The sequence below is a fragment of the Eleutherodactylus coqui genome, chromosome 11 (assembly GCF_035609145.1).
Source record: "Eleutherodactylus coqui strain aEleCoq1 chromosome 11, aEleCoq1.hap1, whole genome shotgun sequence".
NCBI classification, from domain to species: Eukaryota; Metazoa; Chordata; class Amphibia; order Anura; family Eleutherodactylidae; genus Eleutherodactylus; species Eleutherodactylus coqui.
The window spans coordinates 18,790,593-18,810,094 of NC_089847.1; the positions used below are offsets into that span (position 1 = coordinate 18,790,593).

At 44.1% G+C, this 19,502-nt stretch overlaps 1 protein-coding gene across 2 annotated transcripts in view; it reads right to left on the reverse strand.

The window, feature by feature from the left end:
- The window catches only part of CDH13 (cadherin 13), a 691,633-nt gene that overhangs the window by 118,686 nt on the left and 553,445 nt on the right, over positions 1-19,502 (reverse strand). For both annotated transcript variants that reach the window (XM_066583672.1, XM_066583671.1), the window contains exon 9: positions 6,841-7,023. In XM_066583672.1, the coding sequence (XP_066439769.1) occupies positions 6,841-7,023 (183 nt within the window). The remainder of the gene's footprint in view (positions 1-6,840; positions 7,024-19,502) is intronic.

Consider the following 19,502-nt stretch of genomic DNA (forward strand, 5'->3'; position numbering starts at 1 on the left):
GGCCCAAAATGTAAAAAATAAATAAACACCAGTTCATGTACAACCACACTCCGTAGTGGCAAGCGTAGTTGTACATAAGCCCATCTGTTTTTGCCCTTACTCCCACAGGAAATAGTAGGCAATATCGCCCAAAATCTAGAACATTCTGTGATCTTTCCATTTTCCAGCATCGCTGCGAGAGACCATTGCAAATAACCTCGCAACGCACAAAACTCACACACTATAGTCGCCCATGTAAATACCGCCGTACAGTTACATGTGAGGGGCTATATTGAATTTGCCGGAGCTTTTTGTTGCATTATTTCCCTGTTCTTTAATATTGCACGTATTTCCCATGCGAAAAATGCTGTTCGCAGTAAATTATCGCCAGGTTTTGAAAAATCAGCCGTCTGATAGATGTTATTAGGTCCTGGAGCCGCACTCAGAAGATCGTATCACGGGCCTGATTTGTGTTCTTCCTTCATGTTTATGAAAACCTAACTCAATATTGCTCTGATTATGAGACGGGACTCGGCATGAGCCGCCATACGCACCATCATTTGTATCCCGGCTCTGTAGGGCAAACACAAACAAGGCTTTATTAAGAATGAATGAGAATTACCAGGAACAGCGGAATATTTCAGACATTTAGTATAAACTGTCACCTGAACAAGCCCCGTTCTTAATTCACGGCAGTTTGTCAGTGTCATAACAGAGGGGGCCGTGTGGGGCCGATCCCCCCACTCTGGATCAGCGAAGGGAGCCCGTCGGATCACACTGCTTAGACTAGATACGAGATTCTATACTATTTTGAAGAATGCATATAAAAGAGGGTTAATGCATTCAAAAACCATTGATGTCTTACTCATTCATCACTAGCCCTGCCCTGTCATGTTGGGGAACACTTTTGCATTAAAAGAGCAAAAAAGAGAAAAAGCCAAAAATGTATAATTATTTAGCACTCTGCATTTTTTTTAAAATCATATAATAGGGGCCTCCAGGGTCATCGGGTCCAACCCCCTGCTCAGTGCAGGATCACTAAATCATCCCAGACAGATGTCTGTCCAGCCTTTGTTTGAAGACTTCCATTGAAGGAGAACTCACCACCTCCTGTGGCAACCTGTTCCACTCATTGATCACCCTCACTGTCTAATATCTAATCCGTGTCTCCTCCCTTTCAGTTTCATCCCATTGCTTCTTGTATTTCCTTGTACAAATGAGAATAGGGCTGATCCCTTTGCACTGTGACAGCCCTTCAGATATTTGTAGACAGCTATTAAGTCTCCTCTAAGCCTTCTCGTCTGCAAGCTAAACATTCCCAGATCCTTTAACCGTTCCTCATAGGACATGATTTGCAGACCGCTCACCATCTTGGTAACTTATCTCTGAACTTGTTCCAGCTTGTCTATGTCTGTTTTAAAGTGGGGTGCCCAGAACTGGACACAGTATTCCAGATGAGGTCTGACTAAGGAAGAGTAGAGGGGGATAATTACCTCACGTGATCTAGACTCTATGCTTCTCCTAATACATCCCAGAATTGTGTTTGCCTCTTTAGCTGCTGCATCACACTGTTGACTCATGTTCAGTTAGGATCTATTAGTATACCCAAGTCTTTTTTTTACATGTGCTGCTGCTTAGCACAATTTCTTCCATGTGTGCTTTTTGTCTTTTTGTTGCCAAGACATAGGACTTTGCATTTCTCCCTAATAAATAACAGAGACGTAACTTGAAGATTCGGGGCCACGATGCAAAATCTGTAACAGGATCCCCAACTATAATGCTTTATTCATACTACTAGGCTTCCTATATGGAGAAAAGAGGTCTTATGGGCCCCCCAAGGGTCCTGGGCCTGGGTGCAACCGCAACCCTGCATCCCCTATAGATACGCCCCTGTTAAATGCCATTCTGTTAGTCACTACCCACTGTTCAACTTTTTGAATCCTCTCTCTCTCCTCTCTAGTGTTAGTTATACCTCCTAACTTTGTGGCATTGGTGAATTTGATCAGTTTTCCTCAATTCCCTCATCTAGATCATTTATAAAAATGTTGAACAACACTGGGTCCAGGAGAGAGCCTTGTTGTCCCCCACTGGAGACATTTTTCTAATTAGATGTGCAGCCATTTATGACCACTCTTAGAGTACGATCACTCGGCCAGTTGGGAATCCACCTATTTGGTAATTTGGCAAGCATGGTATCCTTGCCTTCCAAGTGCCATAACTTTTTTTTTACCTTTCAGTTACCATTCATGCATGAATGGGTTACGGGCCAAAATTTTTCACATAGATGACATACATGAACAGAGGCAGAAAGTTAACTTAACTCACTTCTTTATCGAAGGCAACATGATTGGTGATTACAAACTTGTTGTCACGACTGGAGTCCGGGCAGGTGGAAGTCCCTAGTCCTATCTGCAACCCCTGCCTCTACCTACTTGCCTCTCTAGGCTAGGCCCTAGGGCAACAACTGGGCGACAGTCCCTAGGCTCACTAGGAATGCGGGGCAGGAGTCAGACTCACAGTCAAATACAGGAAAACAAACAAACACGAAAGCAGGTCAGGCAATTCAGGTCGGTAACAGGAAAGAACGCGGTACAGTCAGTTCCAAAGCAAGCAGGTCAAAACAGGGCATCAATGCAAGGTAACACGGGTGTAGCTGGAGACCAAATTGGCAAGGACTGTAGGAAACCGAACAGTTTAAATGCTGTCAGAACTCCCGCCCCAGCAGCTGAGTGGGGCGGGGAGACTGACAGCAACAGGACCCAATCACAGGACGCTGGGAGAAACAGCCCAGGTGCCTGCTAAAGACAGGCAGAGACAGAGCAAGCGCGCCCGGGTATCATGGCAACAGGAACGTGGTGCAGGACGGCACCCGCTGCGTCCCCCCTAGGCACCTGCTCTCTGAGCACGGGAGCGCAAGCCCAGAGCTGCTGTCCAGGATTACGGCGGCCAGGGGAAGTCGCAAAAAACGGGGGTCCCCTGCGCCGCACCTCTGCAGCCCAGGTGATAGGACCGGCGGTGCGTGCGCGGAGGACCTGAAAGCCTCCAGTCCTGACACTTGTAAAACCTCTTGACGGTTACTTCACCACATTCACAGGATACACACTTGATGTTGACAATATAATATATGTTCTCACCATATGCAGAAATTGGCTATCAGTCCATCCACTCACTCACTGTCGAATGCACTGGCCAACCATATGAAGAAGCTGCGCCACTTCACTCCTGGGTCACTCACATAGGGATACTCAGACGTCCTTCATTCTACCACCCAATGGTGCCACACATGCACCATTAGTGCCAAGCCTTTGCTCCTGGAAAGTCTGTGGCACCACACTGCGGACCACGACAAGATAGGAGATTTTACATCAGCCCACTACGGAACTCAGACTGGGAGATCGCTATCTCCACCTCTGATGCTCACTGGCATCTCCCAATACTCTTCTTACTCCTCTTGTTGATCACTGAAGGTACTCACTGCATTGATTTTTTTTTTATTGGCACCATTTAATGTGCATTGAGAAACTTTCAAAAAGGTTCTTGTGAGGTAGAATGGAAAAACAAAACAATTCTGCCATTGTTTATTGGGTTTTGACTTACAATGTTCACTGAGCAATAAAAGTGATATGTGAACTTCATGCCGCCGATCGGTGAAATTACAGCTATGGCAAATTTAGATCATTTTAGTTATGTCTTACTACTGTTGCAAAATAAAAAAAATTCAAAAAGAACAATTTTGGATTTTTAATTTTTTAACAGGGTTCACCATGTGGAATAAATTCTGGGATATTTTAATAGCTAGGACTCTTATGGATGGGGCATTCTCTATTGTTTACATTATTACATAATGAAGGGAGGAGTTGAACTCTTGATATTTTTGAAACATTTTACTAAATGTTTTACAATCCCGAGTCTTTTAAATTTCTACTAGGTGGCTTGATCATGTGATCACTTGTATACTTCTGTACTGCAGTGTATTATGCCGCTCAGTGTTTTCCTATTAAGCCCTGCCTCTGCTATATCATCAGACACACCCCATACAGATTTTCAGGGGTCGTTTCAGAGTTTTTTTGGAAAAACGTTGCAGGTTTTTTCAGCAGTTTTTCATTCAGTTGTTTGAGCCAAAGCCAGAAGCAGATTCATAAGGCATAGGAAATCTAAAGGAAGGACTTCTACTTATCCTTCCCACTGGATCCACTTTCAGCTTTGGCTCAAAGAACTTCATAAAACCTATAGTGACGTTTTTCCAAAAACTCTGTGGTTCAAACCACCCTTCTTCTGGGACTGTTAAGTTTTCTACTTTTCTTACTCAAAACAGTTTATAAGAATTATGGTGTATATGAGGGATCACCAAATTCTATATCCTAAAACAGGTTTAAAGGGACCAGTGAGCAGATTTCTCTACTACTATAACATAGAATTGATTTTTCATATAGGGTATTATGCCAAGCTTGTACAGCAATGACCTAACATTTCTGAATTAATCCCATTGTGCAAGGTAGAGGGCAAAATGTCTCGAGTAGACTGCGCTTGCAAAAAAATGTTGCTACCTGAGATCAATATCAGGGTCGAATTGGCCTAACCGAGTACCAGAGGATCTTCCAAAGGACCCAGACTCTGAGGCAATAATAGGCTCTAATACAATAGGGACCCAACAGTAGACAACCCCATTTGCAGGGGACTTTGAAGCAAACGCTTACCACTAGGATCAGTTTCTTATGGGATGATTTACAAATAACCAGTCAGACGTTACTGATGATGTGTTCGCTGTGTATGGTCATAACAACAAAGATTACCATTAGAGATGAGCAAGTATACTCGCTAAGGCACTACTCGCTCGAGTAATGTGCCTTAGCCGAGTATCTCCCTGCTCGTCCCTAAAGATTCGGAGGCCGGCAGGGGGCGGGGAGCGGCGGGGAGGAACAGAAGGGAGATCTCTCTCCCCCCTGCTCTTCCCTGCTCCCCGCCGCAACTCACCTGTCAGCCGCGGCGGCCCCCAAATCTTTAGGGACGAGCGGGGAGATACTTGGCTAAGGCACATTACTCAAGCGAGTAGTGCCTTAGCGAGTATACACGCTCATCTCTAATTACCATGCGATTAAAAGTGGACGTGCTCTGTACAGATGGTGGGCCTAAGGAACCCTGGTTGAACACTAATCATGACTTCTAGCAAGTGCTCAAGCTTCGCCCAAGACAAGCCTTCTGCCCTTGCGTTGACGACTTGGTTGAACATTGTTGAGTGCTCAACATCACAAGGCCTCTTCTTGGATATTCCCATGGAGGAAGCCACTGCCTAACTAGGAGAGAACAATGTACTTGCGTTATTAGGGACCCTGCTGACCTTCCCCATTACTGGGGCTGATAATATTTAATCGCGGGTGACACAAAAAAGTAGAAAAGTTCATCAAATGCCATTAAACCAAATTTCTACTTTGTACATTCCATCTCGGAACGTTTTGCTCGGTACAATAATTAGCATTTTCTATCAGCTTCTATTTTTGACACAGCAAATAACGGCCTTAACAAAATAATTGCCACGTTCTCGTGAAAGGAAAAATAAAGCTCCGAAATCATTTCAGCCCGCTCAGTAGCAACTGCAAATAACTTTTTGGGTGAATTAATTGAAATAGTTGATACTTTTCAGGAACATAAAATCTGCATTTCTTAAAACAGAACAACCGGATGTTTCACGGCTGCAATTAAAAATTAAATTTGGATTGCCAGCTTACGTTTTATCATGATTCATTAAAGAGGACCTGTCATGTCTCCAGGCTAGTGGGCCGGCTGCATAGCGTTGCAGCTGTTGCTCCACTAACACTATTGAGTTCAGATTACTTTTCAATCACTACTTGTAAATGTTTCTCTGAGAGAAGGAGGGCCTTAAAAAAAAAGCACAGTTTTAGCGTTGTGTACTTTTTTCTGACCACGTTCACCATGCGGGATACATAAAGTGTTACTTTGATAGATGGGGCAATACCAAATATGCTTTTTTTATTGTACTTTTTTATTATAAAAGTGAGAATTTTTTTTAAAACTTTTATTACCTTCTATTTTCTTTAATAATAGAAAAAAACTTTTTTCATGTTTAGATTGTTTTCACTTACATTATACTGACCAGCAGTCTAGCCTTGATAGGCAATCAATAACATCAGCCCTGGGAGCCTTCCGAAGGCCCCAGACTGCCATGGCCACTGAACAACACCCTGCGATCTCATCACGGGGCAGCTGTGCAAGACCCTCAAACACCAATAGGGGCATTTGACCCTTTCCAATCCAATTTGTATTCTGGTTTTCCTAGGGGGCTTATTCTTTTTCTGCCATTATACAACGGCGCTATCTGCTGGCTAAAGCCAGTACTGCATGAGATGACACGTTGGATAGGCACCGACAGCAGAGAGGCTGGCAATATACAGTAAGAGAACCCCGATGGATGTCTTCCAACATCGGAGCTGTACAGCCTTAAATCATAATGTCTTCAGAGGTCAGACAGTGGATTGGAAAGGATTAAAGGCTTAACAGCGCTTGCATGGAGGTGAATTGGCTCTTGCTCCATAGAAGCCCAGCATGCCGAGGAAGTAAATGGACATGCTAAGGCGTGAAGAGGTAGAAGGGATTATCAGGGAATTGAAAACAAAAACATGATAGTTTTCTCCCCAAAACAGCGTCACACCTGTCTACAGGTTGTATGTGGTATTGCAACGCATCCTCATTCACTTCATCCATGACCTTTTCAGTTAGCTAATTTGCAGGAGACCCATGAATTGGACCCCCACTGATCTGATATGGATGGCCCTGGTCGAACCCCAGCTTGGACTGACGCCTATCTGGTGCATATGGGAATCATTAAATACAATGGCGGCTTACCTTAACCACAGAGAGCATCCCCTCGTTTGTGTTGGGGTTCGTATGAATTTCAAAGCTCTGTGCAGGGTTGCCATTGATGATGGTGTAGACTGCTTTCCATGCTCCAGTGTTGGGGTCATCCTTATCGTTGACCGTCAGATTAACCATGATGCCAGTTACTCCTTCTTTTACTGTGGCTTGAAACTAAAGGAAAAGAAAACGCAAGAAGTTAAATTTTCTCTTTCACATTTCAACAGAATAAAGAAAGTCTGAATATATTATACAAAACACCTAAAACAACGCAAAGAATGGATTTGCTTCGAGACGCGGAGCTCATTTCCTACAACTAAAACAAGTAAATAGTGGAGATATTATTCCTGAACAACAGCCTCTCGTGATAGATTGTCGGAAAGACTGAGCTGGGAAATAGTATTCAAAAACCGTAAATCTCTCAAGAGCAGTAAAAAAAAAAAAACACCTATAGGAAAAACATAAAAGCCGTCAGTTCAAAATAATAGAGTCTTTCTTATTGGGGATTAAAGCTATTCGAAGACGAGTTTTTCAATATTAATCTGATTCTATTTATTTAATATCTTCTCTATCTATTTCTCCATCCATCTCCTTGTGTATGTTCACACTACTACAACCCGTTATAACCCTATATCCACAGGCTATGCTTGTTTGTACACTTTCTACCCCTTCTTTGCACACCACCTTGAACCTGTTAATGCTCCTTTTTTTCTATCTTTGTTGGTACTTTGCAGGACACCAATACTTGTGGTATGGTGGAGGAAACTAACCGAGGCTAACCTAAGCTCCCACCACCATGATATCTGTGTGGCTAGTCTCACATTTTGCCACCATTCGTTTTTTGAGGTCAACCAAAGATTTCACCACCATTCGATCTGTGATAGTAACTTAATTTACCACCAATATCTGATCTTTTGAGCTGACCTAATATACTTCCATCTAGTCTGTGGGGCGAACCTAACATACAACCTTGATTTGATCTGATCTGTGACACTACGCTGATTTACCACCACCATCTGATCTGTCTAATCTAAGATCTCGCTATCATCCAATCTGTAAGACTAAGCTAAAAAGGTACCATTATCTTCTGATCTGTCACACTAACTTAATTTACGACCATCAACTGATCTGTGGGGCTAACCGAAGATACTATGATCGTTCTATCTGTGAGGCTAACCTAAGATGCCAATACCTACCAATCTATGAGGGTGACCTACGGTAGCACCATCTTCCAATCTGTGAGGCTAGCCTAAAGTTTTACCATCATTCAATCTGTAAGGCTAACTTAAGCAACCACCATCATCCGATCTGTAAGGCTAACCTAAGGAACCACCATCATCCGATCTGTTAGGCTAACCTAAGGAACCACCATCATCCGAGCTGTGACACTAACCTAATTTACCACCACTATCTGATCTGTGAGACTAACATAAGATTCCAGCACCTACTGATCTGTGAGGCTAACCTACGCTACTACCATCTTCCAATCTGTAAGGCCAACCTAAGGCAGTACCATCTTCCACTCGTGTGGCTAATCCTCGCCACACCACTATCTGATCTGTGAGGCTAACCTAAGATGCTACTTCTATGGAGTACTGCACTATATTAAGTTTACTGCCCTACTTCTGTATGTAAACACTTTGGTCAAGGAAGAGTAGTTTGTTGGCGTTCACATGGCTCACTGGACAGGTAAACACAAATCCCACCAGCTTCTTATAGCCATTTCTCTGCTGCAGAAGTCCTAGTTTGTTAGTTGACTTATATGGCTCCTGCCAAAGAAGAGAATCACTACCTGTGCTAGATTCATAATAGCAAAAAAGGACGGGCACCGCTACAAATGAAAACATGGGGTACTACAAAAACGTTGGGAACACAATCCAATACCAACAAGAAACACACCGAAACATAATTAGCTTTTTGATTGATTCTCAACCCATTTTTCTTCCTGTGTGCTTTCCATACTTAAAGGGATTGTCCAGTTTTAAAAATTGATGGCCTATCGTCAGGAGCAACATAGTAACATAGAATATTAGGCTGAAGGGAAACAATGTCCATCTAGTTCAGCCTGTTTCCACGCCCCCTTTGTTGATCAAGAGGAAGGCAAAAAAAAAACAAAAAACAATGAGGCAGAAGCCAATTAGCCCATTTAGAGGAAAAAAATCCTTCCCATAATGGCAGTCTGAATAATCCCCGAATCAACATTTGAAAGTTCCTACCTGACTCCAAGCCCCAGATCAACAACCCCGCTGGTTATTTAATGTCTATATCCTGTAATATCATAGCACTCTAGAAAGACGTCAAGTCTCCTCTTAAACTCCTCTATGGATTTTGCCATCACCACATCCTCAGGCAGAGAGTTCCACAGTCTCACTGCTCTTACAGTAAAGAACCCTCTTCTGTGTTGGTGAGGAAACCTTCGTTCCTCTAAACATAGAGGATTCCCGCTTGTTACTGTCACAGTCCTGGGTACAAACAGATCATGGGAGAGATCCTTGTATTGTCCTCTAGTGTATTAATACAGAGTTAAAACAAGGGCATTCATTTTGAATGTTTTATGTTTTTCATTTTATTAAACTTATTTTTAGCTCCCTAGGGATCTTGAACTTCTGATCACTTGATCGCATGTACAATATACTGTAATATTTTTATAATGTACTTTCAATGGTAGCCTATTAAGCCTTGCCACTGACAATCCATCAACACCCTGTGATCGCATCATGGAAAGACTGATGGAATAATGGAGGGCCATTCCCTGCTAATGGCTAAGATGCCACAAAAAAACAGCCATGATTGGAGGGGTTGGTGTCAGCTGGTAGACACAGCCATCGCCTGATGATCATGGAGTGGATTTGGCTTCAGACCATGCTTGGTAAACATTCTTCCCAAGACCTACGACATAGTTAAATTATGGGTCATCAAGGAGTTTAAAAACTCAAACCCCATTGTGTTCATTGAGTACCCGTGGCACCACTGGATCCAAATCTCTCCAGGCCAATATCTACATGGACTTCCAATCCAGGTCAACAGATAGAGATGATGGAGTTTATGTTGACTTGAACTATCTTGGCTCTATATAAATTTATAGGAAATGGATCGACATTTAATTCAATGTTCAATGCCAAGCGCCATTGTTAGAGTTAGAGGAAAGCAGGTTTCATCACCAACATAGAAAGGGGTTCTTTACTGTAAGAGCAGTTAGACTGTGGAACTCTCTGCCAGAGGAAGTGATGATGGCAAAATCTATAGAGGAGCTTAAAAGGGGACTTGATGTCTTTCTGGAGAGGAAGGATATTATAGGTCATAAATCTTAGGTTAATTGTTAATCCGGGTTTACAGGCAGCTAGGAACTATTAGGGGTTGATCCAGGGATTAGTCTGATTCCCATTAGGGAGTCGGGAAGGATTTTTTTCCCAAAAGGGCAAATTGGCTTCTGCTCTTGGTTTTTTTGCCTTCCTCTGGATCAACAACACAGGAGGATAACAGGCTGAACTAGATGGACATTGTCTTCATTCGGCCTTACGAACTATGTTACTATATTGTGCTCAGGCCATTGGCGCTTCCTTCAGAACGGAGATGGATTTGATTCAGTGGTAAGCCTTGATTACACCTTTTCATTCCTGCATCCAGATACATTTAGTTAAACTTAAACATATGGGTTTGGGCAGCGTCATAACTGTGAAATACATTTCTTTATGAAGAACAATAAAACGTATTGCTAAGTACTTAAAAGGGATTTTATAAGACAGAAGTCTGAGGCGGCGGGACGTTCGGAGAGAGACGGCTTTTAAATTATACTTCTCTTTTTGTGTTGAATATAATTATGTGCATGAGAGGTAGTAGTTCTGATAATTTACAGATGCTTCCAACAGTGAAATGAATATGAAACAGTTTCGGTCGTGTTTCCAGGAATATCTCATTGGCATCTCATTAGGACGCGATGTGTCTGCAGACCGTCGCACCTCTGCTTAGATTTCAAAAAGCCAAGTAAATGTTACAACAATCGTCTATGGCCAGCTGGAAAAAAGCCTTTGAAAGTGAATCCAGTAACATATTGGGTAATTCGTCAATGTCGGCGGTGATGCCATTCTTGTTTCATGTTACTATATGGTCTCTTTATCTGCACTCTGTTCAGATTTCGGCTCTCGGTAATAAATTGTTCTTTCATGTGGTCTACTGCAATGTTTGTTTGGCTGCATGGTGTAGGGGAAACTGAAATAGAGCCTTGTAGTTTATCATCTACAACCAAAGAGGAGATGTATAAAGAGGCTCGTACATAATAGACAAAGCTAGCCATTCCACCTATTTACAGTATGTGGCCCAACTAATGCGTAAGGTGGCCATCCAACTCCAGGAAGTGTATGGTAGTGGGTTATTAAGCTTTAGCATGCAAGTTTATGGCACTCGATCAACAGTTATTTAATGTGTATAGGCATTGTGATACTAAAACTGGGCATTGGTGGTACTGCAGATTGGCACATTGTGTTATGGACACTGGTATACAGGGTGAGGTAAAAGTCTGGTCACACCCATTTAAATGTGTAATAATGAAAAAATTGGCTTCACTACCTTTTGAGCCCTTTCCTCGCTGACCTAGCAGCATTTATCGGGCAGTCACTCACGCCAGACTTGACCTCCAACATGCAGCAGTGGAGCTGATCCTGTCCCTCCACTAAGTAGTTAAGCAGGGGAGTGCATAACATTCACGGCCGACTCCTTGTCCAGAAACTTATTCTGACTTCAGGTCCCCTGAGGGGTTGCATCCCATGGTTAAATGAGATGGGCCCAGGCTTAGCCCAGGCGGAAGCGGCAGAGCCTCAGCCTCCATTACACACGTCCTCCTTCACCGACTACATTCTTCTCTCTCCTCTCTCTACACCAACACCAACTTACTCTGCCCCCAACCTATCCACCAATCACACCACACTGAACAGGTTAGGGAGACAGGCACACAGACACCACCAAGTTTAGTGACACCAACACGAGAAAATGACCTCAGGACTACCTAAAGAGGCCACCACATACATGGCAAAAAGACCAACAACAATGTAGACACACACACAGACAATCCACACAGGGTAGACAAACACGTACTAGAGGGAACCTAACTCTGGACCACCACACAAATCCTAGGAGAAAACGTCATGCCTTGTGTGAGTAAGCTGAAGCTTGGGGGTCATTGGACCTTCCAACAGGATAATAAGTCCAAGCATACCTAAAGGTCCAACAAGGATTGGTTTCAGGATCCTAGAAGATTCTGGAGTGGCTGTCATGGCTGGCTGACTTCTGCCCCCAAAAAGACTTTGATGGGATGTGAAGAAGGCAGATGCAGCACATAAACCCAAGAATAGTAGTGACCTGGAGGCCATTATCCATGAGGAATGGGGTAAGGCTCTTCAGGGATGCTGTCAGAAGCTGCTATACATCACCAACAGGGCCTATTTCCATTCTGCTATAAGGTGCAGTTATTGATGACTATAAACAATGGAAGAGAACATGGAGAAGTGAATCAGGCCACATCTAGGTTTTACTATAGACTCCTTCATACTATAGTTACTCCTTCTATGCACATTATTTCTTCTCTGCACTCTTATTTTGCACATTACTCCTCTACTGAGTGCATCATACCTGCATGTCTGCAAAAAAAAACAGGGCTCAGGGGACCAATTAAAATAACTTTTTAACTTCTGGCTTCAGAATGGAGGCCCCCTTTACCTCCAGAACGCATTGCCAGGGGACCTATTTCTGCATTTCATCTTTATTTAAAGTTTATTAAAAGTTATTTTAATTGCCTTAATTGGTAGATGGAGAATCTTTTGCCGATTTTGGAATTGCTGCGTTTTAAACCCAGAAAGGACCTTGGTTTGCTGACTGACGGCCACCTGGGAGGGGGCTGTCTGATTAATACCAGTAGCCCCCCACAATGGAGTAAGTTAGCTCTATTTGTTTGTTCCTTTTTCACTGATGGACATATTTTGGTGGGTCCCCTGAGTGCTTGGTTTTTCTGCATACATTTTTTCCTCCCAACAGTTCTAGAATATTACAGAGACTAGGCTCATTGCCAAGCTGCTCTATAGTTGGATGTGTTAGAGCGTACATGTCAAACACAAGGCTGGCCGACTCAGTTTATTGGCCTTCCAGCCATGCAACAAACTAACGGCTCTTTCACATGGGTGCAGCGATGTTTGGTCGGTCGTGTCACGGCTACAGCACGACCAAAAATTGCGTGAATGAGAGGCAGCCGTGACCAAGTCATGGCTGCATCTTCCATCTATGTGGCCGTTCAGATGACCCGGTCCAGCGAGTATACGCCGAGCCCAGGATACCATCGGGCGGAGGCAGACAGTTTAGCTCTGCTTAACTGCCTCCCCCTTCTCCGCCCCCTTTGCCGGCTCTTGGTGTGCTAAGCGGGAAAAGCAGTAGTTTAAAAAAAAAATCTGTACTGCACTATCTGACTCGCAGTGCAGACCATCCACAGTACAAAAGAAAAAGAAACTAGCAGAGACGGATTCTACTGCGGGATTCCGCATGTGAAATCTGTCTCTGCAGTGTGCAGACGGCCTTAGTGTTAATTTGATATTCTGCTGTGTCAGTGATTTGCAAACTACTTTGACTTTAAAATGGAGAGGGAACCAGGAACAGAGCTGAGCAGGAAGAAGAGACAGGAAGTAGTTTGTACATCTAGACTGCTATGTGAGGAACTGGACATGCTCTGCTGTGTCTGTGCAGCTATGCTGCAGTGTGAGGAACTGGGCATGCACTACTGGGTCTGTGCAGCTATGCTGCAGTGTGAGGAGCTGGGCTTGCTCTGCTGTGTCTGTGCAGCTATGTTTCTGTGTGAGGAGCTGGGCATGCTCTGCTGTGTCTGTGCAGCTATGTTTCTGTGTGAGGAGCTGGGCATGCTCTGCTGTGTCTGTGCAGCTATGCTGCAGTGTGAGGAGCTGGGCTTGCTCTGCTGTGTCTGTGCAGCTATGTTGCAGTGTGAGGAGCTGGGCTTGCTCTGCTGTGTCTGTGCAGCTATGTTTCTGTGTGAGGAGCTGGGCTTGCTCTGCTGTGTCTGTGCAGCTATGCTTCTGTGTGAGGAGTTGGGCATGCTCTGCTGTGTCTGTGCAGCTAAGTTGCAATGTGAGGAGTTGGGCATGCTCTGCTGTGTCTGTGCAGCTATGCTTCTGTGTGAGGAGTTGGGCATGCTCTGCTGTGTCTGTGCAGCTAAGTTGCAATGTGAGGAGTTGGGCATGCTCTGCTGTGTCTGTGTAGCTATACTGCAGTGTGCGAAGCTGGGGATGCTCCTCTGTGTCTGTCCAGCTATGCTGCAGTATGAGGAGTCTGAGCATCTTTGCTGTTGAGTGAGGAGCAAAAGAAACTCCCTGATGTGAGAGGAACTGCGGTGAACAGGATTAGCTTTACAAATGAGAGCTCCTCAATGGGACAAACTTTTTTTTTGTATGAAGGCTGAGCTAAACACAAGCATTGGTGAGTCCTCTAGACCTCTATCTCTTCGATCCCTTCCTCCCTTCGCCAAAAAAGTGTAGATGTGATACAGAGCTACCGGACGCTACATTACTGGGGACCAGTTAAGGACTGTTTAGAAACCTGTTACATAGGAAAAGAATGAGTTAGAATGAAATCCTGGTTTCCTGGTAAGGATTTTTGAGAAACCTCATACATGGATACTGGACTTTTTACACAACATTGCTTATGCAGATCCTCTCCAATAGCCAACTGGTACATGGTCCTGATTCACACTGGAGTAGGACTTAAACGGTTTGCTTTATTTTTATGTTTCATTAAAGTTTTTTACTGAAAGCATACATGTTGCCTCCTGGACCCTATGTGAGGTATTCCCGTAACCACCATGCTCACCGGGGAAACCCCAAACCAGTTACAGGGCCCCCTTATAACTGTGTGCATTATCTTTGTACTGTGATGTGACATCACTGTGCTCCAAATCTCTGTTGTGACATCACTGTATATACAATGCCTGTATGTGACATCACTTTTTACTGTCCCAGTGCATTTGGAAGACCAAAATAGTCATAACCTTATATACGTTGAATTTGCTGCTGATTTCAATTATGGTGAAGTGGGGCCACATTATAACTTTTGATATGGGGCCCCACAGTTATTACTTCCCAGAATTTAAAGGGGCTGTCCGAGTTACATAAATGGCATATTAACAGGTCTCCCATGGTGTGAAATAATACTGCAGCTGATACTCACCTCTCCCCCCTTGCGCATCTCCGCCGATGGCTCTGATTTCCGGTGTGCTGTTCGTATAAAGGCTGCAGTCAGCTTGTGATGTCCCGCAAACCTGCTGCTGAAGCCAATGACAACGCTCAGCTATTATTGCTGAGCGCTGTCATTGGCTGCAGCAGCTTGTTAGGAGATGGCTCAGGCTGACTACAGCCTATAAAGATGATGGCAGCAGGGAGACCCAGAGCCACTGGCAAGGGGTGAGCAGGGAGAATAGAGTATGAGCTGCTATGGTATTGTACACCATGGGGAACCCATTGAAATGCCCTTTACCTAGCTTGGACGACCCCTTTAACTGATCCTACCGTGCATTGTGATAGCTCAATGGATTACAATACTGTAATACGATAATAATCTTTATTTGCATATTTAGTCCGCAGCGCTTTCAGAGAACATGGAGAATACAAACAATCCGCCAATTACATATAGTATTCAAATGTTTGGAAACAAACGGGGTGGGGGTGATACAGGAGGTACAGGGGCAGGAGATGTACAGGATAGGCAAAGTGGAAAGTGTGGGGAGCCATAGGGAGGGGCAGGGGGCATATTGTGGGGGCCTAGATTAGGAGGTTTAGTATGCTTCTTTGAAGAGGTACATCTTTAAGCGCGTCTGAAGTTCTGTGCGTCAGGGATTGTTTGGATGTTTTGGGGTAGCGCAGTCCAGAAGACCGGTGCTGCTCTAGAGAAGTCCTGGAGGTGAGAATGTGAGGATTGTATTAGAGGGGCGTTTAGTCTGAGTGTGTTAGTGGGTTGGAGTGTGCGAGCTGGGTGATGTACGGACAGGACGGAGGCGATGTACGGTGGTGCGCCATCATGGAGAGCTTTGTGGGTGAGGGTGATGAGTTTAAATTGAGTTCTGTAGTGGACGGGCAGCCATTGCAGTGACTGGCATAATGCAGAGGCGTCTGAGAAGCAGCTGGATAGGAAGATGAGTCTAGCTGCCACATTTAGCACGGATTGGAGAGGGGAGAGTATGGTGCGGGGAAGGCCAATTAGCAGAGAGTTGCAGTAGTCATGCCGGGAATGAATGAGGGCGATACTGATTGTCTTTAGCGTGTCCATGGTGAGAAGTGGACATTTTTTAACAATATTCCAATATTATATAGCTGTTGGTGTTCATTTAAGTACACTGTTACAAAAATCTGATTACTAGTGCCAGCTAAGACAGTGAACAGCATGGCAGGATTGGATAGAACATTCTTATGAAACAGACTGGTTTCTGGGGATTCGCCAACTAACATTTGCAGCCTTTCATATGGGGTTGTCAGACAGCATCCCCCTCACAATCTGACGAGCATCAATTCTAGCTGCTGTATTAATCAGATCTTTGTATAGATTTAGAGCAATACGGACGCATGGCGTGGTCAGTCCCATTATTGGCCTGTCAGTAGGATGAATGATTGGGAAATGGTCGCACTACTTGTTAACAAGTGAACAAAACAATTCAGCTTGGGCCAACTTCATTACCTACGCTCGAATATTTACAATGATGGAAACTTTTTTGATAATTATCTGTCAGCCCCGAGAAAGTTTCATTTGCACTTTGCACTCAGGAAAAGACATGAAGACTGAAAGGTTCCATCAGGGTTTAAAATAACTAATTAAACGTGTCTCAGAATTAATTGATTTTTGTACAGACACAAACCCCAAGTGGATACTTATTTAACGAGAAAAAAAATTAATTCTGAGATTTACTTACAAAACAAAAGGCTCTCGAAGTAGCTTGTCAGAGGGATCAGGGAATCTAGCTCAAAATCTATAAGAAAATGTAGCTTTTTTTCCTCAAAAGGTCAGAGGTCTTTTTGAACATCTTTCTATATATCCCTAAAGGACTCTAGTATGGAGCTGCACAACCTCCATGGGCTTCTAGTGGGCAATACCTCCATACATGAGTCCAATGGTGGCATATTTATATAGGCAACATATATTAAATTGGAGGCATACAGAGGTACACTAGGGACCCCATACACCTCTATTGGAGTCCTATAATACACTATCCTACCCAAAGTATTTGGACCCCCCTATCACTAGAAAGAATCGTGTCTTATTAGCGTGTCATGTGTCCTAAACTGTGCTACATAAGATGCAGATGCTTGGAAATGTCAGCCATTGTTTGTGAAGGGAACTGCACACTATTGGATATACGGGTTATACCGCTGCGCACGAGTCATCCATCATGAATGCATCGGCCAAGCTACAATGGTGGAAGGAGCGTCAATATCAAACGGTTGAGCAATAGAAGAACGTTCTATGGAGTGATGAATCACGCTACTTTATCTTCACATCAGATGGATATACCCAAGTATGGAGGACACCCGGGGAACACCTTTTGCCTGAGTATGTTGTGCCAACAGGTAGGTACGGCAGAGGTTCTGTTATGGTCTAGGGATGTGTTACGTGGCATGGTCTTGCTCTGTTGGTTGTAGTGACAAGAACCATGATCATGGAGGTGTACCCTGACATTCTAGACAATAATGTGCTGCCGACAATGGGACAGTACTCTAGGATTGGTCAGCCATACCTCCAATAAGACAATAGGAAAGCAAGCGCAATATCCTGCACTTTCGATTACAGCGTACCTTCCTACAGTGTCCAGAAGACCAGCATTCCAACTTATACTAGACTCCTGACTGACTGTTCCTGCTTGCAAAACTCTCCTGCTTATATCAATTCCTCCTGATCTCATGATACTTTTTGGCTAACCAAGCGTCACAACTCTGCTCCTCACCGGCTCTTAAAGGACAAGCAACCCACAATACAGTATGTTTAAGAGCTATAAAAATACAATAAATAAATCTTGTTATTTGTAGAGCACCAACCTATTCCACAATGCATTCAGATAATTTATTTATTACCCGCCACCACTGGCGTAACTATAGGGGATGCGGTTGCACCCGGGCCCAGGAGCCTTATGGGGGCTCATAAGGCCTCTCTTCTCCATACAGGAAGCCCAGGACTATGAATAAAGCATTATAGTTGGGGCCCAGGAGCTTCAGGTTACGCCTTTGCGCTAAGTGATTAAGAAAAGTTGGAGGCCCCAAGATAAACTTTAGCACCCTGGCCCATGAGTCTTTAGCTCTGACTCTGCACCCCATAAAGCTGGGTACTCATTTTCCCAACTTTGGAAGGATGAAAGGCTGAGTCAACCTTAAGCCGGCTACCTGAGCCATGTGGAGATTGGACTCACAACCTCCAGGTTGTGAGCGAGAGCTTAAGACTGCATTTCTGCACCACACAAGGCTAATAAAAGCCCTCTATAATGCCCTAAGAATGTTATACATGGCTTTTATGGCTCTTAGACAGTGTTATGCACCAACTTGGTGGTTTTTGGTGAACTTCTGATTCAGTTAGAACTAATTCGGATCGAACCGAAACTTTTTGCAAAAGTTCAGGAAAACAGCCAAACCAAACTTTGTAAAAGTACCTTCATCGCTACTCTTAGGCCTCATGTCCACGGGCAAAATATGATTTTAAATACGCAGCGGATCACCCACACGCGGCATAGGGATGCATTGACCACCCGCGGGTAGATAAATACCCGCGGATGGTCAATAAAAGTGAATTAAAAAAAATGGAGCATGAAAAAAATGGACATGCTCCATTTTCGTGCGGGTCTCCCGTGGGGACGGCTCCCGCAGGCTTCTATTGAAGCCTATGGAAGCCGTCCGGATCAGCGAAAGACCAAAAATCAGAATAACTTACCCGCAGCGGACCGGGCAGGTCTTCTCTTCTTCATGGTCGGATCTTCTTTCTTCGGCCCGGTGGATGTGCCCGGCGCATGCACGCGGCCGGCGTGCCGAGCACATCCGCCGGCCGAAGAAAGAAGATCCGGCCATGAAGAAGAGAAGACCTGCCCGGTCCGCTGCGGGTAAGTTTATTCTTATTTTCAGCGCTCATGTCCGCGGGGCAGGAGGGACCCGCTACGGATTCTCCATGGAGAATCCGTAGCCGGCCTGATTTTCCCCGTGGACATGAGGCCTTAGGTTGTGTCTGACAACAGTATTGATGGTTGTCTGTAACTAAAAATCTGCAGCATTGTGAATGCAGCTCTGGAGTATAATACAAACTGCAGTAACAGTTTACACAAATTGCTATGCAGATTGTACCAGTTTGTGAACTGTAAAATAATGTTAAAAACTAGCTATTTGTGAAGTAGTATTCCTAAGAAAAACTGATGATTTCCACCCCTCTTTCTTCAGCGGTATGAATCCATCTTTTCTTATTACCAGCATGATGTGGTCTACAAAAGAAATTTGTCTTCTCTGTACCGAGAGCTCCTTTATTAAAAGGAAATATTTAAATGCAGCATTATCTACTAATCTCCCACCTGGTACAATCAGAAAACCTTTGTCGAAGCCGAGAGCAGTGGAAGAGTAATGTACCGTAGAATAATTACGGCCCAC